The sequence below is a fragment of the Stenella coeruleoalba genome (genome assembly GCF_951394435.1).
Source record: "Stenella coeruleoalba genome assembly, chromosome: 2".
Taxonomy (NCBI): Eukaryota; Metazoa; Chordata; class Mammalia; order Artiodactyla; family Delphinidae; genus Stenella; species Stenella coeruleoalba.
Genome location: NC_137147.1, coordinates 27,860,213 through 27,882,876, shown reverse-complemented (window position 1 = coordinate 27,882,876; position 22,664 = coordinate 27,860,213). Strand labels below are relative to the sequence as shown.

General features: G+C 39.5%; 1 protein-coding gene across 2 annotated transcripts in view; it reads left to right on the top strand.

The window, feature by feature from the left end:
• The window catches only part of LIN52 (lin-52 DREAM MuvB core complex component), a 120,650-nt gene extending 98,207 nt beyond the window's left edge, over window positions 1-22,443 (top strand). Inside the window, exon 6 of one of the 2 annotated variants that reach the window (XM_079912803.1) lies at window positions 20,404-22,443. In XM_079912803.1, coding sequence (XP_079768929.1) covers window positions 20,404-20,459 — 56 coding nt within the window. In that variant the 3' untranslated portion in view covers window positions 20,460-22,443. Of the gene's footprint in view, window positions 1-19,781; window positions 20,287-20,403 lie in introns of those variants that run through there. The other variant, XM_079912804.1, reaches the window with a different exon arrangement.
• The last annotated feature ends 221 nt before the right edge of the window (window positions 22,444-22,664 follow it).

Below are 22,664 nucleotides of genomic sequence, written 5' to 3'. Positions count from 1 at the left end.
CCATGTCCCCTGCATTGGCAGACAGATTCCCAACCACTGCGCCACCAGGGAAGTCCTTTAATCTGAATTTAAACAATTGAATTTATGAAGTATATTTTCTCTTGAAGTATATTGGCAGTAATGTCCCAACACTCAGTTTTATCAAGAATGTTGATTAGTTAGACTTTCAGTTAGTTCTTTAGCAAGAACAAGTCCAGGAGGAAAGGGCTATTTTTCTTTGTGCCTCAGGGTAGAGCTAAGAACTGGATGCTTATGTCTTCAGTGGAGAAACCCAGGTTCTGTTAGCTTGTATCTTCCCTGTGCGAAGCCTCTTTATCAGGGGTTTCACTTGAGTCCAAGGGAGTTTTTATTCTTCTGCATTTAATTTTTGCACAGCTCTACACATCACCCATTTTTATAAAAAGAGCATTAGTGAGATATTTTACACATACTATAAAATTCATCCATTTAAAGTGTACAGTGTGTTTTTAGTATATTCACGGAAGTGTGCAACCACCATGACAATCTAATTTTGGAATATTTCCATCACCCCAAAAAGAAACCCCATACCCATTAGTGGTCACCCCCATTCCCCTGACTCCACTTCCCACTCCCCAGTCAGCCCTAAGTAATCACTACCTACTTGTTGTCTCTGGATTTCATTCCTTTTTATTGCCAAATAATATTCCATTATATGTATATACCACATTGTTCATCAGTTGATGGACATTTGGGAATTTCCACTTTTTGGCTGTTATGAAAATGCTACTATGAACATTTGTGTGCAAGTTTTTGTGTCATCATCATTTTAAACTTTCTTTTGATGTGGGGGTGTGTTTGTATATTATAAGTTTTGCATTGGGATACCCTGGATATAGTTTTAACTTAGTATGAGTACAATATATATCACCCAGTGATCTAAATACATTTTGCTAAACTTAAAGGTAACAACATTTATTGGTCTCTCATTTGTCGTTTTGAGTCACTCAGAAACTGACTGGGTAAGCAAAAACATAAACCTTTTTGCTTTCATCACTGTCAGTACTGGATTCCATTTAAAGGTCTCTAGAGTTTGATATTTCATATCTTGAGCTAGAATGGAGAAGAATGGCTTATTGTGAATCCAGTTACAGTTGGCTGACTGTCATGGCTAAATGACAACAATAGGTCATACCCTCTGTTTTGTTGTTATTTTTAATCTCGGTCATATATTCTTGTTTTGTTTTTGCATAGAGTGAAACTTTGAAAGAATAGAATGTTTCTGGCACATAGAAATTCATTTCTGTATTGACATTTAGCCTCAAAGACACATCACTGATTATACAGATGAAGTGAATGTACCCAGTAACTCAAGCTGCACTTGGGTAATCATTAAGAAAGCAGTTCAAAGAATGTGATTAATGGTAGGACTATTTAAGTGTTTTATTCACATTGTCTTCTGGCCTTTGACTCAACTCTGGATTTATTAGAAATAGTACCCCTAAATCAAATCAGAACTAGAGAGTACCAGGGACTTAATAAATAGTCTTTAAAATAAACTTTTTAGCAAATTATGAAAACTAGCCTTTATAGTCTCTCTACCTACCGAAAAAATGAGTGTTAGGTATGTTTGGTTACAGGAATGCTAGTTTATTAGAATCAACATGAATAGAGAGGAAAAAAATGATTTAAAATGTGGTTTTTAGGGACTTCCCTGGTGGCGCAGTGGTTAAGAATCCTCCTGCCAATGCAGGGGACACGGGTTCGAGCCCTGGTCCCACATGCCGCGGAGCAACTAAACCCTTGCGCCACAACTACTGAGCCTGCACTCTAGAGCCCAAGAGCCACAACTACTGAAGCCCGTGTGCCTAGAGCCCGTGCTCCACAACAAGAGAAGCCGCTGTAGTGAGAAGCCCGTGCACCGCAACGAAGAGTACCCCCACTCGCTGCAACTAGAGAAAGCCCGCGTGCAGCAACGAAGACCCAATGCAGCCAAAAATAAATAAATAAATTTATAAACTAAAATAAAATAAAATGTGGTTTTTAGATGGAATTATTTCAGGTTGATCTTACAAGCACAGGATTTTTAACTCATTAGGATATTATTCTCCACCCTGGACTTTATAAATTATTTCTTCTGAATAAGAATAAAAGCATTTAAATAAAGCGTTTAAAATAAAAGCATGGTAGCTGTCTCCATTTTTTAAAAAATCTTGCAAAAACGTCAATCTACAAAAAGAAACGACTTAGGAGCAAGTCACTTGACTTAACTGTTGTTTGGTTGTTGACTGTCACAGCTTTTTGCTTAACCAAATATGGTGAATAGTTATAATTGGTTTAGTTTCTGCCAAATTTTGGATAGATCAAATTTGTTATTTGTGATTTAACTTCTTAAAGCAGGGCCATTTCTTATACTACTTTGGTATCCACAAGAAATCCCAAATGATGCTGGGAATTAAGAGGGTACTTAAAGCTTACTTTAAGATCTATTTCATAATGTTCACTTGCATTTTACACCAGTGGCCTAGCGGAAAGCATTTCAAAAGGAGCGGTCCTTAGCTTGCAGGGGTGTTCCTAGACAGTATATTCCTAAGGGGTCAGTTCAAATATCACTCCTTTTCTAAAGCTTTTCCTGTCCATCCAACCCAAACCTTCTGCGGAATTAATTATCCCCGTGTCTGTCTTCATAATGTGTTATATACTCCTCTTATAGCTTGGATGACATGACTTGATAATTATTTATTTTCCAGTCTGTCTTCTGACAGATTCTCAAGGAAGGTTAAGGATTATATTATAACCTTAACATTAAGCATAATGCATGGCACTAGAGATAGAGCTGAAGCTTTGGTAAAAATTCTAATCCTTGGCTGAATTTTAATTTCTCCCTTTGTTGCTCATAGAGCAGAGATAGTCTCTCCTACTTTTAATATGATTTTTAATTAATTAATTAATTATTTATTTTTTGTTGCTGTGCTCAGGCTTTCTCTAGTTGCGGCGAGCGGGGGTTACTCTTCATTGCAGTGTGTGGGCTTCTCATTGCAGTGGCTTCTCTTGTTGTGGAGCATGGGCTCTAGGTGCACGGGCTTCAGTAGTTGTGGCACACGGGCTCAGTAGTTGTGGCTTGTGGGCTCTAGAGCGCAGGCTCAGTAGTTGTGGCGCACAGGCTTAGTTGCTCCACGGCATGTGGGATCTTCCCAGACCAGGGCTCAAACCCGTGTCCCCTGCATTGGCAGGCAGGTTCTTAACCACTGCGCCACCAGGGAAGCCCCTCTCTTCTACTTTTAACTTTATGGTAAGAAATATGCTTTATGATCATAATTTTAATAAAATTAAAATTTTATTAGTAATTCTTGTAGTAATGAATTAGAACTGCCTCTAGAGTTTCTGATTCAGTAGATTTGAGATGGAGACCTGACAATGTGTATGTCTAACGTGTTCCCAAAGTGATGCTAATGTGGTTGGTCTAGGGACCATGCCTTGAGAACCACTGATACAGGTAATAAATGCTAACTAACCTACCTGAAAACCTCTACTATATTGAAATAGGATCTGTTCCTGATTTCCCCACCTAACTTTCTTTTTAAGGTCTTGGGGGAAAAAAGTACTCCATAATTGCAAAGCTCTCTACAAGTATCTACACAGAGCACAATTAAGCTGTTGATGAGCAAACTTTAGTGCCCAAAGGAGGGGAGGGTTTTTCTAAGGAAGATTGGTTGATCTCTCTTGGTGTCTCATTATCTGCAAGCATAAGAGTATGTAATGGGCGAGCAGTTAGAACTTGTTGACTAGCTGATGAAACTAGTTTAGAACTCTGACCTTTGATTTTGAGGCCAGTGGTCTAGCATCTATAAAATGCTTCTTTTCACTTTCGCTTCTTTTTTGGTTTGAATGCAAATAAAATTAATGAAAAAGATATTTTAACTTTAATTATTAAGCATTATAGTAAATGTTTATATAGTATCTAACCATATTTCCCCTTCTATTATATTTTGCCGTATTGATCACACATAAGTTGTTTTTAAGATCCTAAATTATGACCTGTACTATCAATGAAAGAGTGTTTTTTTCATTCCGTACATGCCTATTATTATGTTAACTATGTATAGGTTAAACTCGAGTTTCAGTGAAGCAGACTATTATACACAGTATAATATAATTTTCTGGCTGTGGATATTTTTGTGTTCTAATTCTTTTATGTTAATAATTCACATATGTTGTAAATAAGATTTTTCAGAAACATCAAAACTGGATATTTTGAAAAAAAGGTTAACTAGCTGTAATTTCTACTCACAAGGTAAATAACCACTACCATATTGTTATGGACCTGGGCCCTTGGACTCTTTATTCAATAGAAATTGATAAGAGGCCAGATGAGAATTCCAGTCAAGGCTTTATTGGGGCTCGTGCTGCAGTACAAGGGAGTGAAAACAAGAGACAGGTACTCTTGCTCTCTCTCTGAGAGGAGCTGCTTGGGTCCTTAAAAGGGGTAACAACAGGGGTGGGTCCATGGGTTGGGCAGGAGGTGTAGCTTAGGTGATCTGCCCACCCCTTTAGTGGTGCCATGTACAGGGATCCTGCACAGTGCCCTGCTTTTGCTCTCAGCACCTCAGAAATGGCAGTTGGTTTGTGGCCTTTTTGAATCCTGTTGATCATAATTGCCCCAACTGTGCACGTGTGCAGTTGTTTTTAGTCCCTTATAGTTTCTTTGTATTCTGTCACTCAAAGAGATGTTAGTCCAGGTGAAAGCACTCCGGTAAAAGGTCCCAGGTCCCAGCCTATCTCAATATGACTTCCTAAGTAGACACGTCATACGATCAAGTTCTTACCTTGATGTGATGTGGTTTTAAAAGAAATTCATAATCAAGTGAAGACAGTAATTGTTGTACATTTGTACTACTACATTATTTTAGAGGAAAAAGAGGATTTTTAAATTAAGCTTTACTGGATAAATACTATATATTGGGTATTTTTTCCAAGTCTGTTAGGGAAAATATCTTTAAAAGTGTCTACCATTGATGAACTTATTGTCTGGTCAAGTTGAAAACATGAACCATACATATGTGAAACCACAATGCCAACAATTAAAAATCAAATTATCGGGTAGAACAAGTAATTTGTGTTAAAATTGGATAAATCGTCATCTGTGAAGTAAAAGAGTGATCAAAGTGAAGTAGGATTATTGAGGTCATTTATATTCACAGTTGTTGATAGTATGAGGAAAAACTAGCTGAAAGTTAACAGGACTAGTGAACGTTTAGATTAAGCTATTCCTTTTGTAACTTTGTTTAGATTAGGCTATTCCTTTTAGCTATTGGACTGGCCTCAGCCTTAAAGTTAGGCTTGCTACCAACCCTAAAGCTTTCTTTTTTTAAATTTTATTGAAGTATAGTTGATTTACAATGTGTTAATTTCTGCTGTAGCAACCCTAAAGCTTTTTATGAGAAGATTCAATAAATGTGTAACTTGGATTTCCCTGGTGGCACAGTGGTTAAGAATCTGCCTGCCAATGCAGGGGACATAGGTTTGAGCCCTGGTCCAGGAAGATCCCACATGCTGTGGAACAACTAAGCCCGTGCGCCACAACTACTGAGCCTGTGCTCTAGAGCTCACGAGCCACAACTACTGAAGCCCACGCACCTAGAGCCCATGCTCTGCAACAAGAGAAGCCACCGCAATGAGAAGCCCACGCACCGCAGCAAAGAGCAGCCCCCGCTCGCTGCAACTAGAGAAAGCCTGCGCGCAGCAACGAAGACCCAATGCAGCCAAGAATAAATAAATAAATAAATTTATATAAATAAATAAATGAGTGACCAAAGACTCATTCTCTCCACCTCCCAAAGAATTTTTTAGAAGCAAAATGTTGAACCAGAGAGCTTCCCTCATAGCTATTTTATGAATAAATTGAAAATTGTGCTCTTAGATTTGTCTGTATGATTTCTTAAATAAAGGTTGGAAGGCAGCAGCTTATTATTATTAGGCTTAACCTGAGTTAGATTTGGTAGAGTTTAAAAAATATGTAATCTGCTTTTGATTGTTTGGTCATGTGTAATTTGTTCCTCATCCAAAGAATTTAACAATGGAAATAAACATTCATGACATGAAAAGTCACCCCCTTTCTACAGCTTTTCCTGTCCATCCATTTCCAAGTCCTCTGCAGAATTAATTATCCCCATCTCTGTTCCCTGGCCTACTCTTCATTGTATTATGATATGTAGTGATAATGAGAAAAAGCTGTATTTCCAGAGAAGCATTTGGTGAAGTTTTCTGTTTACTATGGAGATTTTCCAAGCATATACTAACTAGAAAGAATGCTATAATGAACTCCACGTACCCATCCCCAGCTTCAATAATTGTCAACTTTCTGCCATTCTTGTTGTATCTCTGCCCCCTTATATCACACTTTTTGTTGTAGTTGTGTTGTTGGCTGGAGTATTTTAAAGCAAATCCTAGTACCATGTCATTCATAAATAATTTAGTATGTATCTCTAACTAAGAAGGCCTTTAAAAAACACACACAATTATTACACCAAACAACATAAAATAGTAATTCCTTAGTAACGTCTTATAGTCCATGTCCAGTTTGGTTAAAAATTGTGTTTTTCACAGTTGGTTTGTATGAGACAACATCTGGACAAGTTCTACACATTGCATTTGATTGACATCAGTCTTCAGTCACTTAATCTTCTCTATAAGCACACTCTTCTTCTTCTAGGTTATCCCCCCCCCCGCCCCATGCTATTTAATTGCTAAAGAAACTGGGTTGTTTGTCCAGGAGGACCTCCCACATTTTAAATTTGGATGATTTTTCTCATGGTGGTAGCGTTCCACATGGTCCTCTTTTCCCCCAAATTTCCTGTAATCTAGTAGAGTTAGAGAATAAAGTGGGTTCGGAGTCAGTCTTTTTGGCAAGAATGCTTCATAAGTGTACTTGCTATTGTTGCATATGAAACACAGGACCTTCATTTGTTCTAGTTTCAGTGAAGATCAGTGGGTTTAGGTGGTATCAGTCTCATTCTTTCCATAATAATAATAATGATGATGATTACTATTCTAATAAATCAGCAACTATTTGGTTTCCCTGAAATGTGGTCCAAAGAGGAAAGGCAGAAAAAATGCTTGATTTTCCCCCGCTTTTACTTACCAATTTTCAGAACATGAAATGAATTGAAGTGACTGAGGGCTTTTAAGAAATATTATAGTAAAATATAATATATTAAATATAATACAGTATACTAGTGTATTATAATTTAATATAATATATTAATATTATATTAAATATAATACATTAAAATACTATTTAATGTATTTCTAAGCACTATAATCATTATTGTTTTTGACACTCAAAACTGTCCCATCTTTAGTTAGTGGACACCCCTTTATGCTGACTTCTGTGTCATTTGACATGACCCTAGTAATCTTTGGTAACTTCCTTCCTTTCAGCGTGTCAAGATATTCCTTGTTCATTTACTTCAGACTTAGAATCTTATCCATTTCTCCAAGGAACCCTGGGAGTAGAAATCTTCGTTTTAGTAGAAATCTAAGTACTAAGAGTATTAATTGGTACTGGACTGTCATTGCTTCTGGGCTTTTTCCATGGACAGGGTTGGTAAATGAGTTGTTGTTGTTTTGTTTTTTAAGAGAAAAAGAAATTGTGTTCCTACCAGTATGCCCAGTTTAAATTAAAGATGTTTAAGCGGGGGGGGGGCTTCCCTGGTGGCGCAGTGGTTGAGAGTCCGCCTGCGGATGCAGGGGACGCGGGTTCGTGCCCCGGCCTGGGAGGATCCCACATGCCGTGGAGCGGCTGGGCCCGTGAGCCATGGCCACTGAGCCTGCGCGTCCGGAGCCTGTGCTCCGCAATGGGAGAGGCCGCAGCAGTGAGAGGCCCGCGTACGGCAAAAAAAAAAAAAAAAAAGATGTTTAAGGGTTTTAACTTAATGTATTTGGGTTTTTTTTTTTAATTTTAATTTTATTGGAGTTTAGTTGATTTATAACGTTATGTTAGTTTCAGGAGCACGGCAGAGTTATTCAGTTATACATACATACATTCTTTTTTAGATTCTTTTCTCATATACAATGTATTTGATTTTATAATAGTATGTCTTTTACTCTGGAAATCTTGATTTCTAATAACGAACATAATTATTTATGTTTTAACCCACAATGAGACTAGCATCAAAAGAACTAACTACATATAACAACAAGACTGCTGAATGCAATTTAAGATTTCTCTGTGCCTCATTTATATCTTTAGGATATGTACTTGTAGGGATATATAGTCAGAATATGTCTTTTAGAATTATTTAAACTTTTGTACTGTGTGGTTATTGCCAAATTTTAGAGATTCAAGTTATTTTCAGTTTATTTCCACTTTTAGAGATTGCCATTTTTCTATTTAATGAATTTTTTAATGTATAAAATATTTATATGGTGTCCCAAAGTAAAACATATAAAATAAGGTGCATCCAAAGTGTCTACCTTCCACCTCTATCCTACCCCCTCTCTTTTTCCTCTTCTAGGTAACCATCTTTATTAGTAAAAACAAATACTAAACTTCATCCTTCCATTATTTCTTTTGAAAATATAAGTAAATATACCTGTGTATTTCTCCATGTCCTAATTTTCCACATAAGGTAATATATTATACATAGTGTTCTGCGCCTTGCTTTTTTTCCGCTCAGCAGTATGTTCTGGAGATCGCTCCATAGCAATGTATAAGTCCCTTCTTCATTCCTTCATACAGTTGCACAGTACTCTGTAGTATGGAGTCCCTTCCCTAAATTTGAGTTGTTTCCAATCTTCAGTTATTACAGATAGTGCTGAAATGAATAGGAATATGAATACCCTATGTAATATTTTTGCTGGTGTATCTTTGGGTAGCTACCTAGAAGTAAAATTGCTGGGTCAAAAACATAGGTAATTTTACTAGGACAAAAATTTCTTATGCACAGTATTGAATTAAGAATTGAAAAGGAAGCAGATTTCCTCTTTCCTCATATATGAATAAATTATTTCAATAGATATATAGTTGACCACCTCCCATGTGCCTGGTATTGTTCTAGTTGCTGGGGATAGAGCAGGAGGCTCTGTAGAACTTCAAGGAGCATGAAGAGAAATAAACAAAGTTAATTTCAGATTTTGGTAAGTGCTGTGAAGGAAGTAAATGTGTTGATATGAAAGAAAGTAACCAAGAGGACTCACTTTGGATAGGGTGGCCACAGAAGGCCTCTTTGAAAAGGTGATGTTTGAACTGAGATTTGACAGATTAAAAAAATGATTAACGTTGCCATTTATAGACTTTCCTACTATACGCCAGGCAATATAAAGGATTTTCATACCTCATTTTATCTCACAAGACTGCAAAGTCTATTTTATAATTACATTTTATGAATGAGAAAACTGATGCTCATAAAAATAATTTGCTTAAGGTTTTAACACCTGTAAATGGGGGGGGAGAGGGGCTGGGATTTGAATCAAAGCTAGACCCATCTAATTCCAAAGCCAGATAAGAGAAATCCTTTTTACTGTATACATTGCCTCTCATACCCAGAAAGAAAGCAGAGAATACCGAGTTAACATAGTAAATGGTTTAGACTCTTGTTTTAACCTGGCAGAAATACAGTGTTTTGTTTTTTTTCTTTTAAAGCACTGTTCACATTTACTACGGAATGATTACAAATTCAGAATACATATGCTTGTTTTCTTTGGGAGTATTTGTTATATAACAAAATAGAAAAACATGTCTTCTTGTCCAAGCTAAGTAAAACAATTTCACTATCTGTTTTTATTGTTTTCAACTTAATGATGGTTCTCTGTTTAAAATACCGTAGCAAGAACCTAGGGGCAGGACAGGAATAAAGATGCAGACCTACTAGAGAATGGACTTGAGAACACGGGTGGGGGAAGGGTAAGCTGGGACAAAGTGAGAGAGCAGCATGGACATATATACACTACCAAATGTAAAACCGATAGCTAGTGGGAAGCAGCCGCATAGCACAGGGAGATCAGCTTGGTGCTTTGTGACCACCTAGAGGGGTGGGATAGGGAGGGTGGGAGGGAGAGGCAAGAGGGAAGAGATATGGCGATATATGTATATGTATAGCTGATTCACTTTGTTATAAAGCAGAAACTAACACACCATTATAAAGTTATACTCCAATAAAGATGTTAAAAAATAAATAAATAAAATTTTAAAAATAAAATAAAATACCATAGCAAAAATATTCCCCAGATATTTCTAGCCTATTAGAATAATGCATCTTCTAAGTATCCTATTTATTTATTTCACAAATATTTGTTAAAATCTATATTCAAGGTACTTTACAGTGTCTATTTGAAATAACTTCATTAAATGAAATAACCAAAACATTCAAGGGACTTCCCTGGCGGGCCAGTGGTTAAGACGAGGTGCTTCCACTGCAGGGGGTGCGGGTTAGGTCCCTTGTCAGGGAACTAAGATCCTGCATGCCTTGCAGACTGACCAAAACAAAAACAAAAACACGTTCAAGGTTCTGTAAATACAAGGTTCTGTAAAAACAAAACAAGGTTTTGTTTTGACCAAAACAAAAACAAAAATACCTTCAAGGTTCTGTAAATAGCCATAAAATTAATCTTAGGGGGAAATTTCTTCTTGTGCCAGCACTTACTGAGGACTTAAATGTATTGTCTTAAGTCTCATACAACCCACTCAGGTAGGTACTAATCCCCTATTTTACAGATGAAGGAACTGAGGCACAAAGAGGCTACATAATTTACCAGAGAGCACCATCTAATAAGTGATAGATTCAGACCAAAGTTCAAATCCTATGCGATCATAGGTTTTTCTATATCATATATATTAAAAGGTCATATCAAACAACAAGAAAGTAGGGAAATATATTCTTCCTTTCTGGTGAGTTAAGTCCATACTACTGTCAGATGAACCATGCGTGAAGATTCATAGACATTTTCTTTGGTATCTTAAACTGGAACTACCTGCAGTTAAAAGTCAGATTCTAATTTTACAAACAAGGCCACCTCTAACAAAATTACAATAAAATGATCTTATTCCCTGGCTTAAAGAAAAATTCTCCAGTAACTATAGGAGTGCTTGTGGTATCAAGACAGCATCTTCTATCTCTATGTAAGTCATAAGCAAAGTGATATTGTGGTAAAAAAATAGTGGCATGAATAATACCTGCTCACAGCCCAAGACATTTGATGTATCTTGGGCCTCAGTGTTTGTCGGATTTTGCAATTTCATGAGCAAGATTTGTATTTTTTTAAAGTTCTATATTTCTCTGTGTTCCACTTGATATCAAATCTGTATTCTTAGATCGTAGCGTTTCATTAAAAAAAATAAATAATCTCAGCCCCTCCTCCCTCTCCTCCCCCTCCCCCCACACTCATTTCGTATAATATGGTAATGATATCACCGTAGCTGTAATTACGGGTCATCTTCATTTCTTTCATCTCTGCCTGTTCTGATGGCTTCATTCCTTTGACGGAAAAGATTTGGCTCTGGGTGCTATGATTATTTTGTTAAGCGTTATTCGAATAGACAGGAGTGAGAGAAATTAATCAATCCAAATGCAATTAGCATCATGTTTAACCCAGTGATGGACGTCTCAAGGTGAAACAGCCAGGGGAGTTTCAGACATTATTATTCAATCCAGTGGTTCTTATCTAAATTATAATCAAGAGAGGTTTTTATTGGCTTCGCAGTGTGAAGATGTAACTCTTTCCCTGCCCTGTGGGTCAAGAAGACTGGGGCCTCCATCCTCTGTAGACGTTTGCTGCTGCCAGCACCTTGAGGTGGGGATGTTCCAAGCAGGAGGATTTTCTTAATATCCAAGTCCTTTGAAATTCATCTATACTGTGATCTTGGTCTGATTTTCCTGGGAGTGGGATATTGCCTGTGAATAAATTACTCTAACTTGGGGCAAAATATTTTGTGTCCTGATGAAATCAGTTTGACTAGTTCTTTCTTAACCTTACATGATAGATTATTATTGCTGTACTCACTTTATGAATGAGGAAATTAAGACTGTGTGAAGCTACTAGCCTTTGGTCACAATAAGTGTTTCACCACGATGTATTACTATGTGAAGGCCCTGAAGTGTGAATGTTCTGCAAAAATTTATGAGTATTTAATAAAAGTTTGCCCCGAGTGTATTAATCCATTGCTTTGATCTCATTGCTGTTCGTTCAACTGAGTTTACCCTTGGAAGTGGAACCAAGTGAAATAGGCCTGTGAGGCCCTCTGAAGAGGAAACAAAATACAAATAAGAAGTTTTTAGGTCTCATTTCTTGAACACAAATCTTTGGGGTTTGTTGTTATTGTTTTGTTTTGTTTTTTAGTAGGGAGAAGGATGATAAAAAGGGTTGAATATTTGAAATCTAGTCTTGTTTTGCTCTTGAAAGAGGGCAGAGCAAGGAGAGTTGATGGAGAAACATAGGCTTTCACCTGAATACAGCATTTTTCAAATACCTGACAATTAAGATTCTTCTACTTCTTTCAGCCTTCAGGCATCATGGGTGACACTTCCCGTATTTTATGTTCCTGCTTGATGGTTTATATTCTGAGAATAAATCTGTTGGCTGGATGTTTCTGTCCTTTTTTTTCCCCCCGTTGTGAAAAGCCATTAAAATTATTTTCCATATTGGAACTGTCCAAATGCATTTAACTGTACATTGAGTCCTGGCTTTTCTTTTTTATATTACTTCTTGGATAAAACATTCTCTGGAAGTGGCCCTTACTATGAATTGAAAAAAAAATGTTTGATATAAAATTCTTTTCCTGAATTCACGGGAGAGAACATAGTTCTTAGCCACCCACTCTTTCAGAAGAAAAAGTCATGTTAGAGAGACAAGACACTGAATAGAAAGAGAATCTGGGAAGTGTGCCCCAAAAAGGATTTTCCGAGAATTCTTAGGATGAAGATTTTCATAGTCAATGATAGTTTGGTCATGGATGTAGCATCCAGACTGTTTTTTTCTTAGATATTATTTCATTCTCAAAGAATTTTGGGCAAAAGCCTAAGGCTGTTCTGTCTGCCTTCAAATGCTGCTTTTATATATTTTAGAGAAAAGTGAGATTTCTACCATAAAATCTTTTCTTTTAAATTTATTTTGGCTGCGTTGGGTCTTCCTTGCGGTGCACGGGCTCTAGGCGCTTGGGCTTCAGTAGTTGTGGCACATGGGCTCAGTAGTTGTGGCACGGGCTCAGTAGTTGTGGCTCACGGGCTCTAGAGTGCAGGCTCAGTAGTTGTGGTGCATGGGCTTAGTTGCTCTGCGGCACGTGGGATCTTCTTGGACCACGGCTCAAACCTGTGTCCCCTACATTGGCAGGTGGTTTCTCAATCACTGCACTACCAGGGAAGTCCCTCTACCATAAACTCTTACGTTGAGTGGACTCTCCCACAAGAGTTGACTGAGAATGGTCAGTAGACCATATTACAATTACACCATTTTCTGAGGGCCACCAAGTATTCAAATGAGGTCCCAAGAGAGTTCCTTCTCATCCAGGAACACCATGCTCAGTTCATAGCACCTTCTGCTCTTGACAGTGGCCCCAGCCACTCTCATATCAGAGGCATTATAAAGTGCTTAGTTCTTGACTTGAATTATTGATCACTTAGTGATAGGTTTTTGTGGAGATCTGAACTGGAGCATGGTGAAGAATCTCAGTCTGGGAGCCTGCCTGGAACTGCTCTGCTGTACGCCGGCCCTATGCCGGAGTGACAGGAAAACTTTCTCATTCCTGTGAGAGAGAAATCAGCACTGTAAATCACATTGGTTTCCTTTGTTCTCCTCTGATGTACCAAGGCACCTGTGAACAGCTAGATAGCTCCATCTCAAAGGCCACTTCTCATTTATTTGAATTTTCCCTAATACCTAGTACATAGTAGGTAGGCTCTGTACGTGACTAACTTAACTATTCATCCATCCCCTTCATGCTTCTCCTGCATAGCACACACTCATGACTAGGAGGTCCCTCAGCGGAATTAGAACGCCTTCAACTAAAAAATAATTGTTAAAAAAAAGTCAAAACTGTAATCATAACAAATGGCATCATTTCTACAAAACCCCTTCTATAAATCTAGTTAAATAGATAACCTTTTAGCACATTGATTTCAACCGAACTAACTAGGGTTTTATGTGCTCCTTTTTGCTAGAAGAAGCTGCTGGTGTAGTTAAGGAAGGTCGCTGCCTCTAACTAGCACCCAGGTTTGAACCTCCAGAGTATACGTGTTACACAGATGCAAGTCAGGCACGTTTCCCTTTGTTTTACATTTGAGAGCCTTTAAAAAATAAATAGTTCATCCTCTTTTTGCCACTCCTGGTGCTGCTTGTGTGCGCATTCGGTACTGACCTGGTACCTTTTCTCTTTTGTGAAATGGCAGCTGCGGAGACTCTGTTGTTTCCCATGACCGATGGAAAACCCAAGGAAGGAGTCAAGGCTAAGAACAATGATCATATTAATTTGAAGGTGGCGGGGCTGGACAGTTCTGTGGCGCACAGATTAAGATTAAGCATACGCCACTTAGTAAACTAATGAAGGCTTACTGTGAATGACAGGGTTTGTCATTTGAGGTAGGTCAGATTCCAGCTTAATAGGCAGCCAATTCATGAAACAGACACACTGTGAGAGCAAAATAACTTACTGGATTATGAAAGAGAAGGGCTGAATGAGCATGCCACTAATGGAGGAGGGGGCGCTGTCACGGAACCAGCATTCTGCCCCAGTTGTTGTCGATCAAAACATAGCATTGGTCATTTAGCTTAAAAAAAATAAAGGGAATATGCCGTGTACATCACCAGTTACTTTAAGTACAGTAAAGGAGTGGGGAAATGGTACATGGAAGAACAGAGAAATCCGTACTATAGTAGTCAAGATGCCGTCAGTGTGTTCCAGCAGCAGACAGGAGGTGTCTGCTATGAAGGGAACTTGCTCTTTACTCCAGATCTCAGTTCCCACAGACCAAGAAGACCTTCGCAGTTAGAAGACTGCAGTTTGGTTCTCCCACATCCTGACTACTACAGTATGGACTTCTCTATTCTTTCATATACCCCTTCCTCACGTCTTTATTGTAGTTGAAGTAACTAGTGTACACAAGCATATTGGCTTTTTTTTTTAAGCTAAATGACCAGTGTTATGTTTTGCTTGACAACAACTGGGGCAGAATTCTGGTTCTGTAACAGTCCCCCCTCTCTCCATTAGTGGCGTGCTCATTCAGTCCTCGTCTTTCATATTCAAGTAAGTTGTTTTGCTCTCACTGTTTAACAGAAATCAAACAAACAAAAATCCTTGCATACCTTGTTCCATTGGAGAATTTTAATGTTTTTCACTTTATCACTGTAAAACCCAGGGCAGTTTTGTAACTTTTTTGTACATAGCTGTTATGTGTAAGGCAATCTGTCTTTAAGCAGGGATAAATTACTCTAAACGAAATGAATCCTAGATAATTTTCCCATCAAGTATCTGGTTGCTTAAATAAACTTCTTGTTTGACATGAAAGAAAGAGTCATACAGTAGCTAGCATTTACAGAATGCCTGTGTGACCCTTGTATTAATCCCATCTTGAACAGATGAGGTGACTGAAACACAGAGAGATGACTTGGGTGACTTGCCTGCAGTGGTTCAGGCTCAGTGTAGGAGCTGGGGTTTGAATCCAAGCCTGTCCAATGCTAAAAGCCCTGCTCTTGGGAATTCCTTGATGTTACAGTGGTTAGGACTCCACGCTTCCATTGCTGGGGGCCCGGGTTCAATCTCTGGTCAGGGAACTAGGGTCCTGCAAGTTGCACAGCGCAGCCAAAATAAATAAATGAATGAATGAATGAATGAATGAATAAATAAATACATGCATGCCCTGCTCTTTTCACAGCGTTATGCTGTCTCCTTTGTTTCCTGGCCACTCAGAGTCTCCTAAACAGCCTGTTGTTGCTTTTCAGGATATGAGAGAACCATCCGCCTCGCTAATGTTCTTATTTATATTGATTTAATTATATTGAGGCACAATATAAATATTTAAAGTGGTTTGCATTGGAACTGCAAACCAAATGCTATGAGTTTCTTCCATTTCATTAAAAGTTACTTAATCTTTACATTGTTCCCTATATGAAAGCCAAGCAGAATTTTTATCAGGCAGTTGCCTCAAAGTTATAATCTGGAAAATCTTTCTATAATGAAACCCATATGTCATGGGCGAAAGGTGCAAAGCCCTGGCATAGAGGGCTGGTCTCGTGAGAGATTCTGCACCCAATCTCGTTAACCAGGGTGCCTCTGGTAATCCCTTATGCCCTCGCTGGTGAGAAATCAGTCTGTACCACTGAATCTTTTCCAACCAGCCACCGGAAGATTTACCGCAGAGAAGACAGTTTGGGGATAGTCATTGTGGAAAGGGAGCCAGAGGCAAGGCTAAATGTAGGATGGCGGAATTGGAGAGTCTAAAGAAGAGATTACATTAAAGCACACACCACCTTCACAGCAAGCAGAATGGAGTCCTCCCTTCAGCCCTGACCTCTCTAAAGTATACCCAGGTATTTACAGCTGCTGTGAACCTGACAGCCCTAGGGAAACTATGAAGGGGTGACAGAAACTGCATCAACCTGGAAGTTGATTATAATTTATCCATTTGCTGTCTTTAAATGTGTCCCCTGTCCCACACTCAGCAGCAGTTCACATGTTCACCCTTTGGTGAGAGTCTTGACTATGGCTTTCTCAGTTTATGGTGTGTGCCCAGCATAGGAGGGCCTGTAAATCATGACTTGACGTGGAGATCATGCTTCTCTTCTGCAGAGCATACACTGGTGGCTGATGACCAGTCGATCCCTCTGAGCATAGTGATTCGACTGTGGTAGCAGTGCTGCCTTCCTGTTGAATCTTGTAATCCTAGAGAATCAATCCAGAACCAGAAAATAGTTAAGAAATGGTGTTAACTCCAGATAAAACTTTCTCTCGCAACTTTATGGTCCCCAGGATCGTCTTCTAACACATTGTGGGAAAAGAGAAGCAGGAGAGAAGGCAGGAATTGGAAGTGCCAAGCTGAAGAGTATGTAATCTTACCCTGGTCATTAGTGCAAGAATTATACCAAGTGGTAACTGTTGGAAAGAAGGGATGGAACTAGGCAGAAGGACATAGAAATACCTTACTGTCCTCTGTCAGCAAGCATAGATTTCTCTAAAGGTTTTTTCCCAAAGAAATTTGAAATCCTTGGTGGGAGTTTTTTAGTAAAACACATTTACATTATAAACCCTACTGGAAGGGGTGTGTGTGTGTGTGTGTGTGTGTTTGTGTGTGTCTGTGTCTGTGTGTCTGTGTAGAAGAGGAATACAGAATAGTAGCAGAAGGCTGTCTCCCTACTCCTAATGGGATTTTGTAGCAGCATGTGTGAGTTTGTTTCAGAAGTCAAAAACGAACAGATGTTGGTATAAATTACCTCTGTGTCTGATGTCTTGCAAATTAAAAGCGCGGTTGGCATCGCTAAACAATTTCACTAGGTTTGGGGGGGTGTGTAGTTAGCGGGTGGTGATTACTATAGCAGGTCGGTAAGAATCTTTACATTGCAGTAGAACAGGAGAGCCAAGGATAAAGAGATGAGGAATAATATAAGGGGTATATGAATTAATCAGAGATGTTAACATCTCTGATGACAAGTGAACAGGAGGGCATGTGCTCCGGAGCAGCCCCTGACTCACAGCAATTTCTCTGCACTAAAAGGGGCTGGTGCCTAGGATGTGATATATAGGGCACAGCCCTCTGTTAGGGAGCAGCTAGCTGTGTCACAAATTTGTGTATCTCCTATATAGGAACAGCGAGTAGGCAAACTTTCACCCCTCCCACGTAAAAGATGATGTCTTTTGGAATACTTCTACTTTTACGGTGGTTCGCTGCAGCTCTGTGTACTTAATTAGGTTGAAGGGGGAGGAATGACTGAGTGGAAGGGGGGTTGTTAAAAAGGATTGGTTAGATTCAAGGAGAGCTTGCCACTGAGAGACTTTGGAATATCCATTTTTTTTCCTTTTAAATCCTTTTGATCCCTCGAATAGATTGGGTCTTGTAAAATTTTAAGTCTTCAAATATTGGTTATTCTCCCATTTGGGGAAGAAAAGAGCAAAGAATTGTGGGACATGAAGGACAGTAGGCAGAAATAATTAGTAAGGTCAGTACAGTGCTCCTGGCCCAGGATTTTTGGAACAGGGCTCTGTTCTACCCAGCTGAGTATTGTATTACTCAAGTCTGATTTCCAGAGCACCTGCTTCTAGCCACTTTGCAGGATCATTTGATACTGTGTTTAAATTCATTAATAAGCACTGGAGAGTAGGCAGAAAACCTATCCAAGTAGGAATAAATGATGCGACCCACTCTGGCCAAAAGTATAAGTCAATTCCTATAGATCAGGCTGAGGGAAAAGATTCCAAGGAATGGGATTTTCGAGATTGCTAGCCTCCCTTATCACAATTCATTCACTTATTCACTTAGGAAATACTGCATGCAAGAGAAGCAATAGACTACTTACCCTCCTCTGAAAGGCGTTGTGTTAATAATACCACTATACCAAGCATGATCATGGCTGAATACCCTAGAGGGCGGGGCAGGTGGCATTAATATGCTACTCATTTTACAGATGAAGAAACTGAGGCGCAGAGATCTTTCCCATCTCAAGGTCTCGCCCAGCTGATAAATATTAGAGTTGGAACTTAAACAGCATTCAGATCCTGTGTTCTCTGAAAGAAATCCATGCTCCCTCCCCTGGGCAATAAAATACTTGTTTGGATTTCTTCTAGAGTAGTTAGTCCTTGTCCCTGGATCTCTCCATGAATCTGGCACTACTTCCATCAAGGGAAATGACTTTTCTTGCTGAATAAGCAAGGTAAATTTTAAAAGAATCCCACAATGTAGAGAATGGAGCAATGAGGGTCACTAACAAGTCTTATTGTTTGTCTGTGAAATGGAAGGAAACTAACTTTACTCTGTTCCTACTTGGTTCTAGTTCTTTTGTATATTATCATTCATCCAGCCAACATTTATTCAGCAGATACCGGGTCCAGCACTATGCTAGGTGCTGGTGATAAAAAGAATAATAAAACACAATCTCTGCCCTCAGTTCTTCGACTTCCATGGAGGAAGACAAGTATATCAACAAGTAATTGCAAGTCTTATAGGAACTTTGTATGTATGGGATTTGGCGTAAACCCACTAAGGAAGGAATGGTCAGTTTGATTTGGGCCAGGGTACGGTTGAGGGCACATGAGACAAGCCCAACGCTGGGGCTTCCATTCCTAGTTAATGGGATTTCCTTTCCCTTTGTTGGAGCTTTGGAACTTGTGAAAGATGGGGAATGTATAGACTGCAGTTACCAAAAGCTTTCCTGGTTACAAAGTTTGTATTGTTTTATTTCTTCCTTGTACAAATAAACCAAGAACTATTAAATGTAGATGGTGGGGTGGGGGAGTGGGAGCCCATTCATCTAGCACCATTTGTTCTGCACCGGGGAAGGGAAGCAAGGAGGCTAGGGTGAAGGTCCTTCTCACCCCTGCAGGTGCCTCCCTAGCCACCTCACTCGTTTGGCCAAGATGGAGACACGTCCTTGGAAGCCACAGGGCACCATAGCCTGCTGTGTGTTCACTGCATGGTTCCAGAAGACTTCTGGCCCCCAGGCCAGCCACTGGAAACTTTCAGCACTGTTACATCCATTTAAGAGACATAAAAAGATGATCTTGTGGGGATGAGGATGAAGGGGGTTATGCCACGTACAACTTTTGAGGATTTGCTTGACAGAGCTAAAACGGGGGGCTTCTGGAGTGGGTCTTGTAACTGAGAAATGTTTTACTTTCATTTCAGAGCCTCATATGTAGGAAAGTAGCTGTATAAACCCTCTTGTAACTACAGCATTCAAAGATTGATGGTGCTGAAAGTGAGAAAAAGACACATAAACCTTGCCTGGCTATATTAAATATCTAAGGACTGACAATGCCAAGAGAGAGAAGACCAAAGCTCTATACACCCTACTTTATTACTCCATCCACAGATGAACTGCACTGAGGGAATATAAACTCTGTTACATTACAGTATCCAGGGACTACCACTGCTGAGAGATGGGGTAAATAATCTCTAATTTTGATTTGAGATTATAAATGTCCAGAGACCAACAATCCAGAAAAGACTCTAATCTAATCTTGGTTGGATTTTAGCCTCCAAGAGCAAACCCAAGGGTAAATGATAAAGATTTCCCCAGTTGGCCTGCGCGTTATAGTAATTACCAACTTCAGAACAGTTTGGTACAGTTTGTTGTCAATAGTGGTTTGTTTTTCTCCCATTTTGGAGGTTAGTAGAGATTGAATCTGTTATGGTAGCAACTTTGTATACAATTTAAATCAATCTGCATTCTTAAATTAAGTCTTCCTGTGAACGCTTTTTCAGATTTTAGGTCTTCATTTATCTTTCATTTGCTTTGTGATTCCAGCCAGAGAGATGACACGGGGGAAATTCCTCAACATTCTAGAGAAGCCCAAGAAGTAGCAGCTGCTTGCGGACAGGATGCCCTGGAGACTGGAACCGTGCTTCCCTCCCAGTGCAGTTCTGATGACGTGCACCTCACTGCTTCCTGCCCAGAGGCCGGAGGGTGCACCTCCAGGACTGACCCTCTCCCCTGCTCCTGGCACTCTGCGCTTCTGAGGACATTCGGCGGCAAGAGAAGAATCTGCTCTATCCAAGGATCTGTGGTGCAGTTATTCATTCAGCTTCTAGACTGTGACCGTCTCAGCCTCGGATGTTGGTAACACCAGAAGGTATATCATTCTTAAAGGTCAAAGTCCTGCTTTCTCGTTTCCGGAAATGATTCTGGAGCTCCAGGATCTTACAGTTGATTTGATTCAGTGATAGCAAAGTCAGTTGAGATGTGTTGATGGGACAAGTTCTTTTGAATTGTACTTGATCTCTTAGGAGGTGTTTATGATGCAAGGAGACCAGAGACCAATTAGATTCTGGACCAGACCATGCAGCTTGGCCTGCAGGCTCACCACTGTATACTAGGTTCTAGGAATCCCCAGCTGGAGAAATGCTTTTAAAATTCTACATCTCTCAAGAGAGTCCCATCCCCCAATGCCTTGCATTCCCCACCTCCCAGCCCCCACCATCAGTCTGCCTCCAGGGAAGGGGATCCCTGTGAATCAGGTCCCTCCTGGGATTAGCTTGTACAGTGAAAGGCATATGTAGGGTTGCATTGGGTTCTAGACCTCCAGACCAACTTAAAGGTAACAGAAAGGACTTTTGAGTTCTAGTTAATCTGTTACAGATTCAAGTGAGAAAGTCAGTATGGCCTGAAAGATAGGAGAAGGGGACTGCTTGTAGGAGTTCCCATTTGATTAAAAACTAGAAACTCTGCTTGACCTTAAAGGAATGTGCTGTGGAATGGTGGCAATGTTTTGCCCCCCTTGTCCCATCTCACAGCACAGATTAGATATTCCAGCCATGTGACAGAAACACACACACACACAAGAAAAAGAGAATTCCCTGACTTTACAACTCTTATGGAGCTCTTTGCCAGTTATCTGTCTCTACGTTAAAACCTGAAAATCTAGCCCGTGGGTAAAATTGATTATACATGTTCTCCTTATTTTGTCTTATAAGCCAGCCCCCGGCTCTGTTGTTTGTAGAAGCACATGGGGTTTCCTAAACTTTATGAAAAGAACATCCATGTGGCAGTAGTGTGTTGGTGTTTGGACACAAGGAATGTTGTGGTCAAGGTTTTGGTCCCGAGTGTCTGCTAGGGCACAAAACTATTCAGTTTAATAGCTGGTTCATTAACCATTTTCTGACACTTCTGCCTTGTTTCCCATGCTAGAGTTAAGGTTGGATTTTTCTCTCATTTGCACCATTTGACCATCCATGCAATTTTACCTATTGATAAGTGGGGTGGAATTTAACACAAGACATAAAGGAGAGTATGAGAAGGAAAACATTCTGCTTGGGTGCTATATAGAAGGTTAGGCTATAGAGGCTTTGATTTTAAGTAAAGCTTATTATTGACATTCCTTTATCTTAAATGCGGTTAAAGAATGTGAAAGATGGGGAGAGAGAGAGAAAGGGGGGTGTGCAAAAACTAGTGCCATAATGTCAAATTCTAACTTTGCTCTGTTTTTGAGAGTTGATGACGTCAGGCACTTCTAAGTGCTTGGGGAAATTGAGAAACATATGGATAACATTGGGATACCTCCCCCAAACCAACTCCAGTCTGTAAACTGAAGCTATGTAGTTGGTTTTTTGGTCTGCTTTGGCCTCTTCCTTTTACTGTCATCTTATTCACCAGCACTTAATGTAAGTAGATGTTTTAGAATTGTGATATTTATTGGTTTTGTATTTGCCGTCCTTAGAGATGTTAATGATGTATTTTTATATTGATAATATAAATTTATGTACAATGTGTGCATGTATGTATTTCAGGGTGTTAGAGGACTGTACTTTGTATATGGTGGTGTCTATGTCATCATAATAAATATTTCCCTTTTATAGGAGAGTGAGTTTTTCCTCAAAAGGCCAACTTGCACATTTAAAGCACAGACCTCGTCAGAAAGCACAACTATAATGGCAGATGACCCACTATCTTCCCTTTAATATCACAGTGGGTGGTGTGGGGCTTTATGGTCATCTACTGCGTGGTCTCTAGCTGCCATTCTGTCCTACCAGGCACCCAGCTCATTACTGCTCACCTCCCTAAACAGTGTT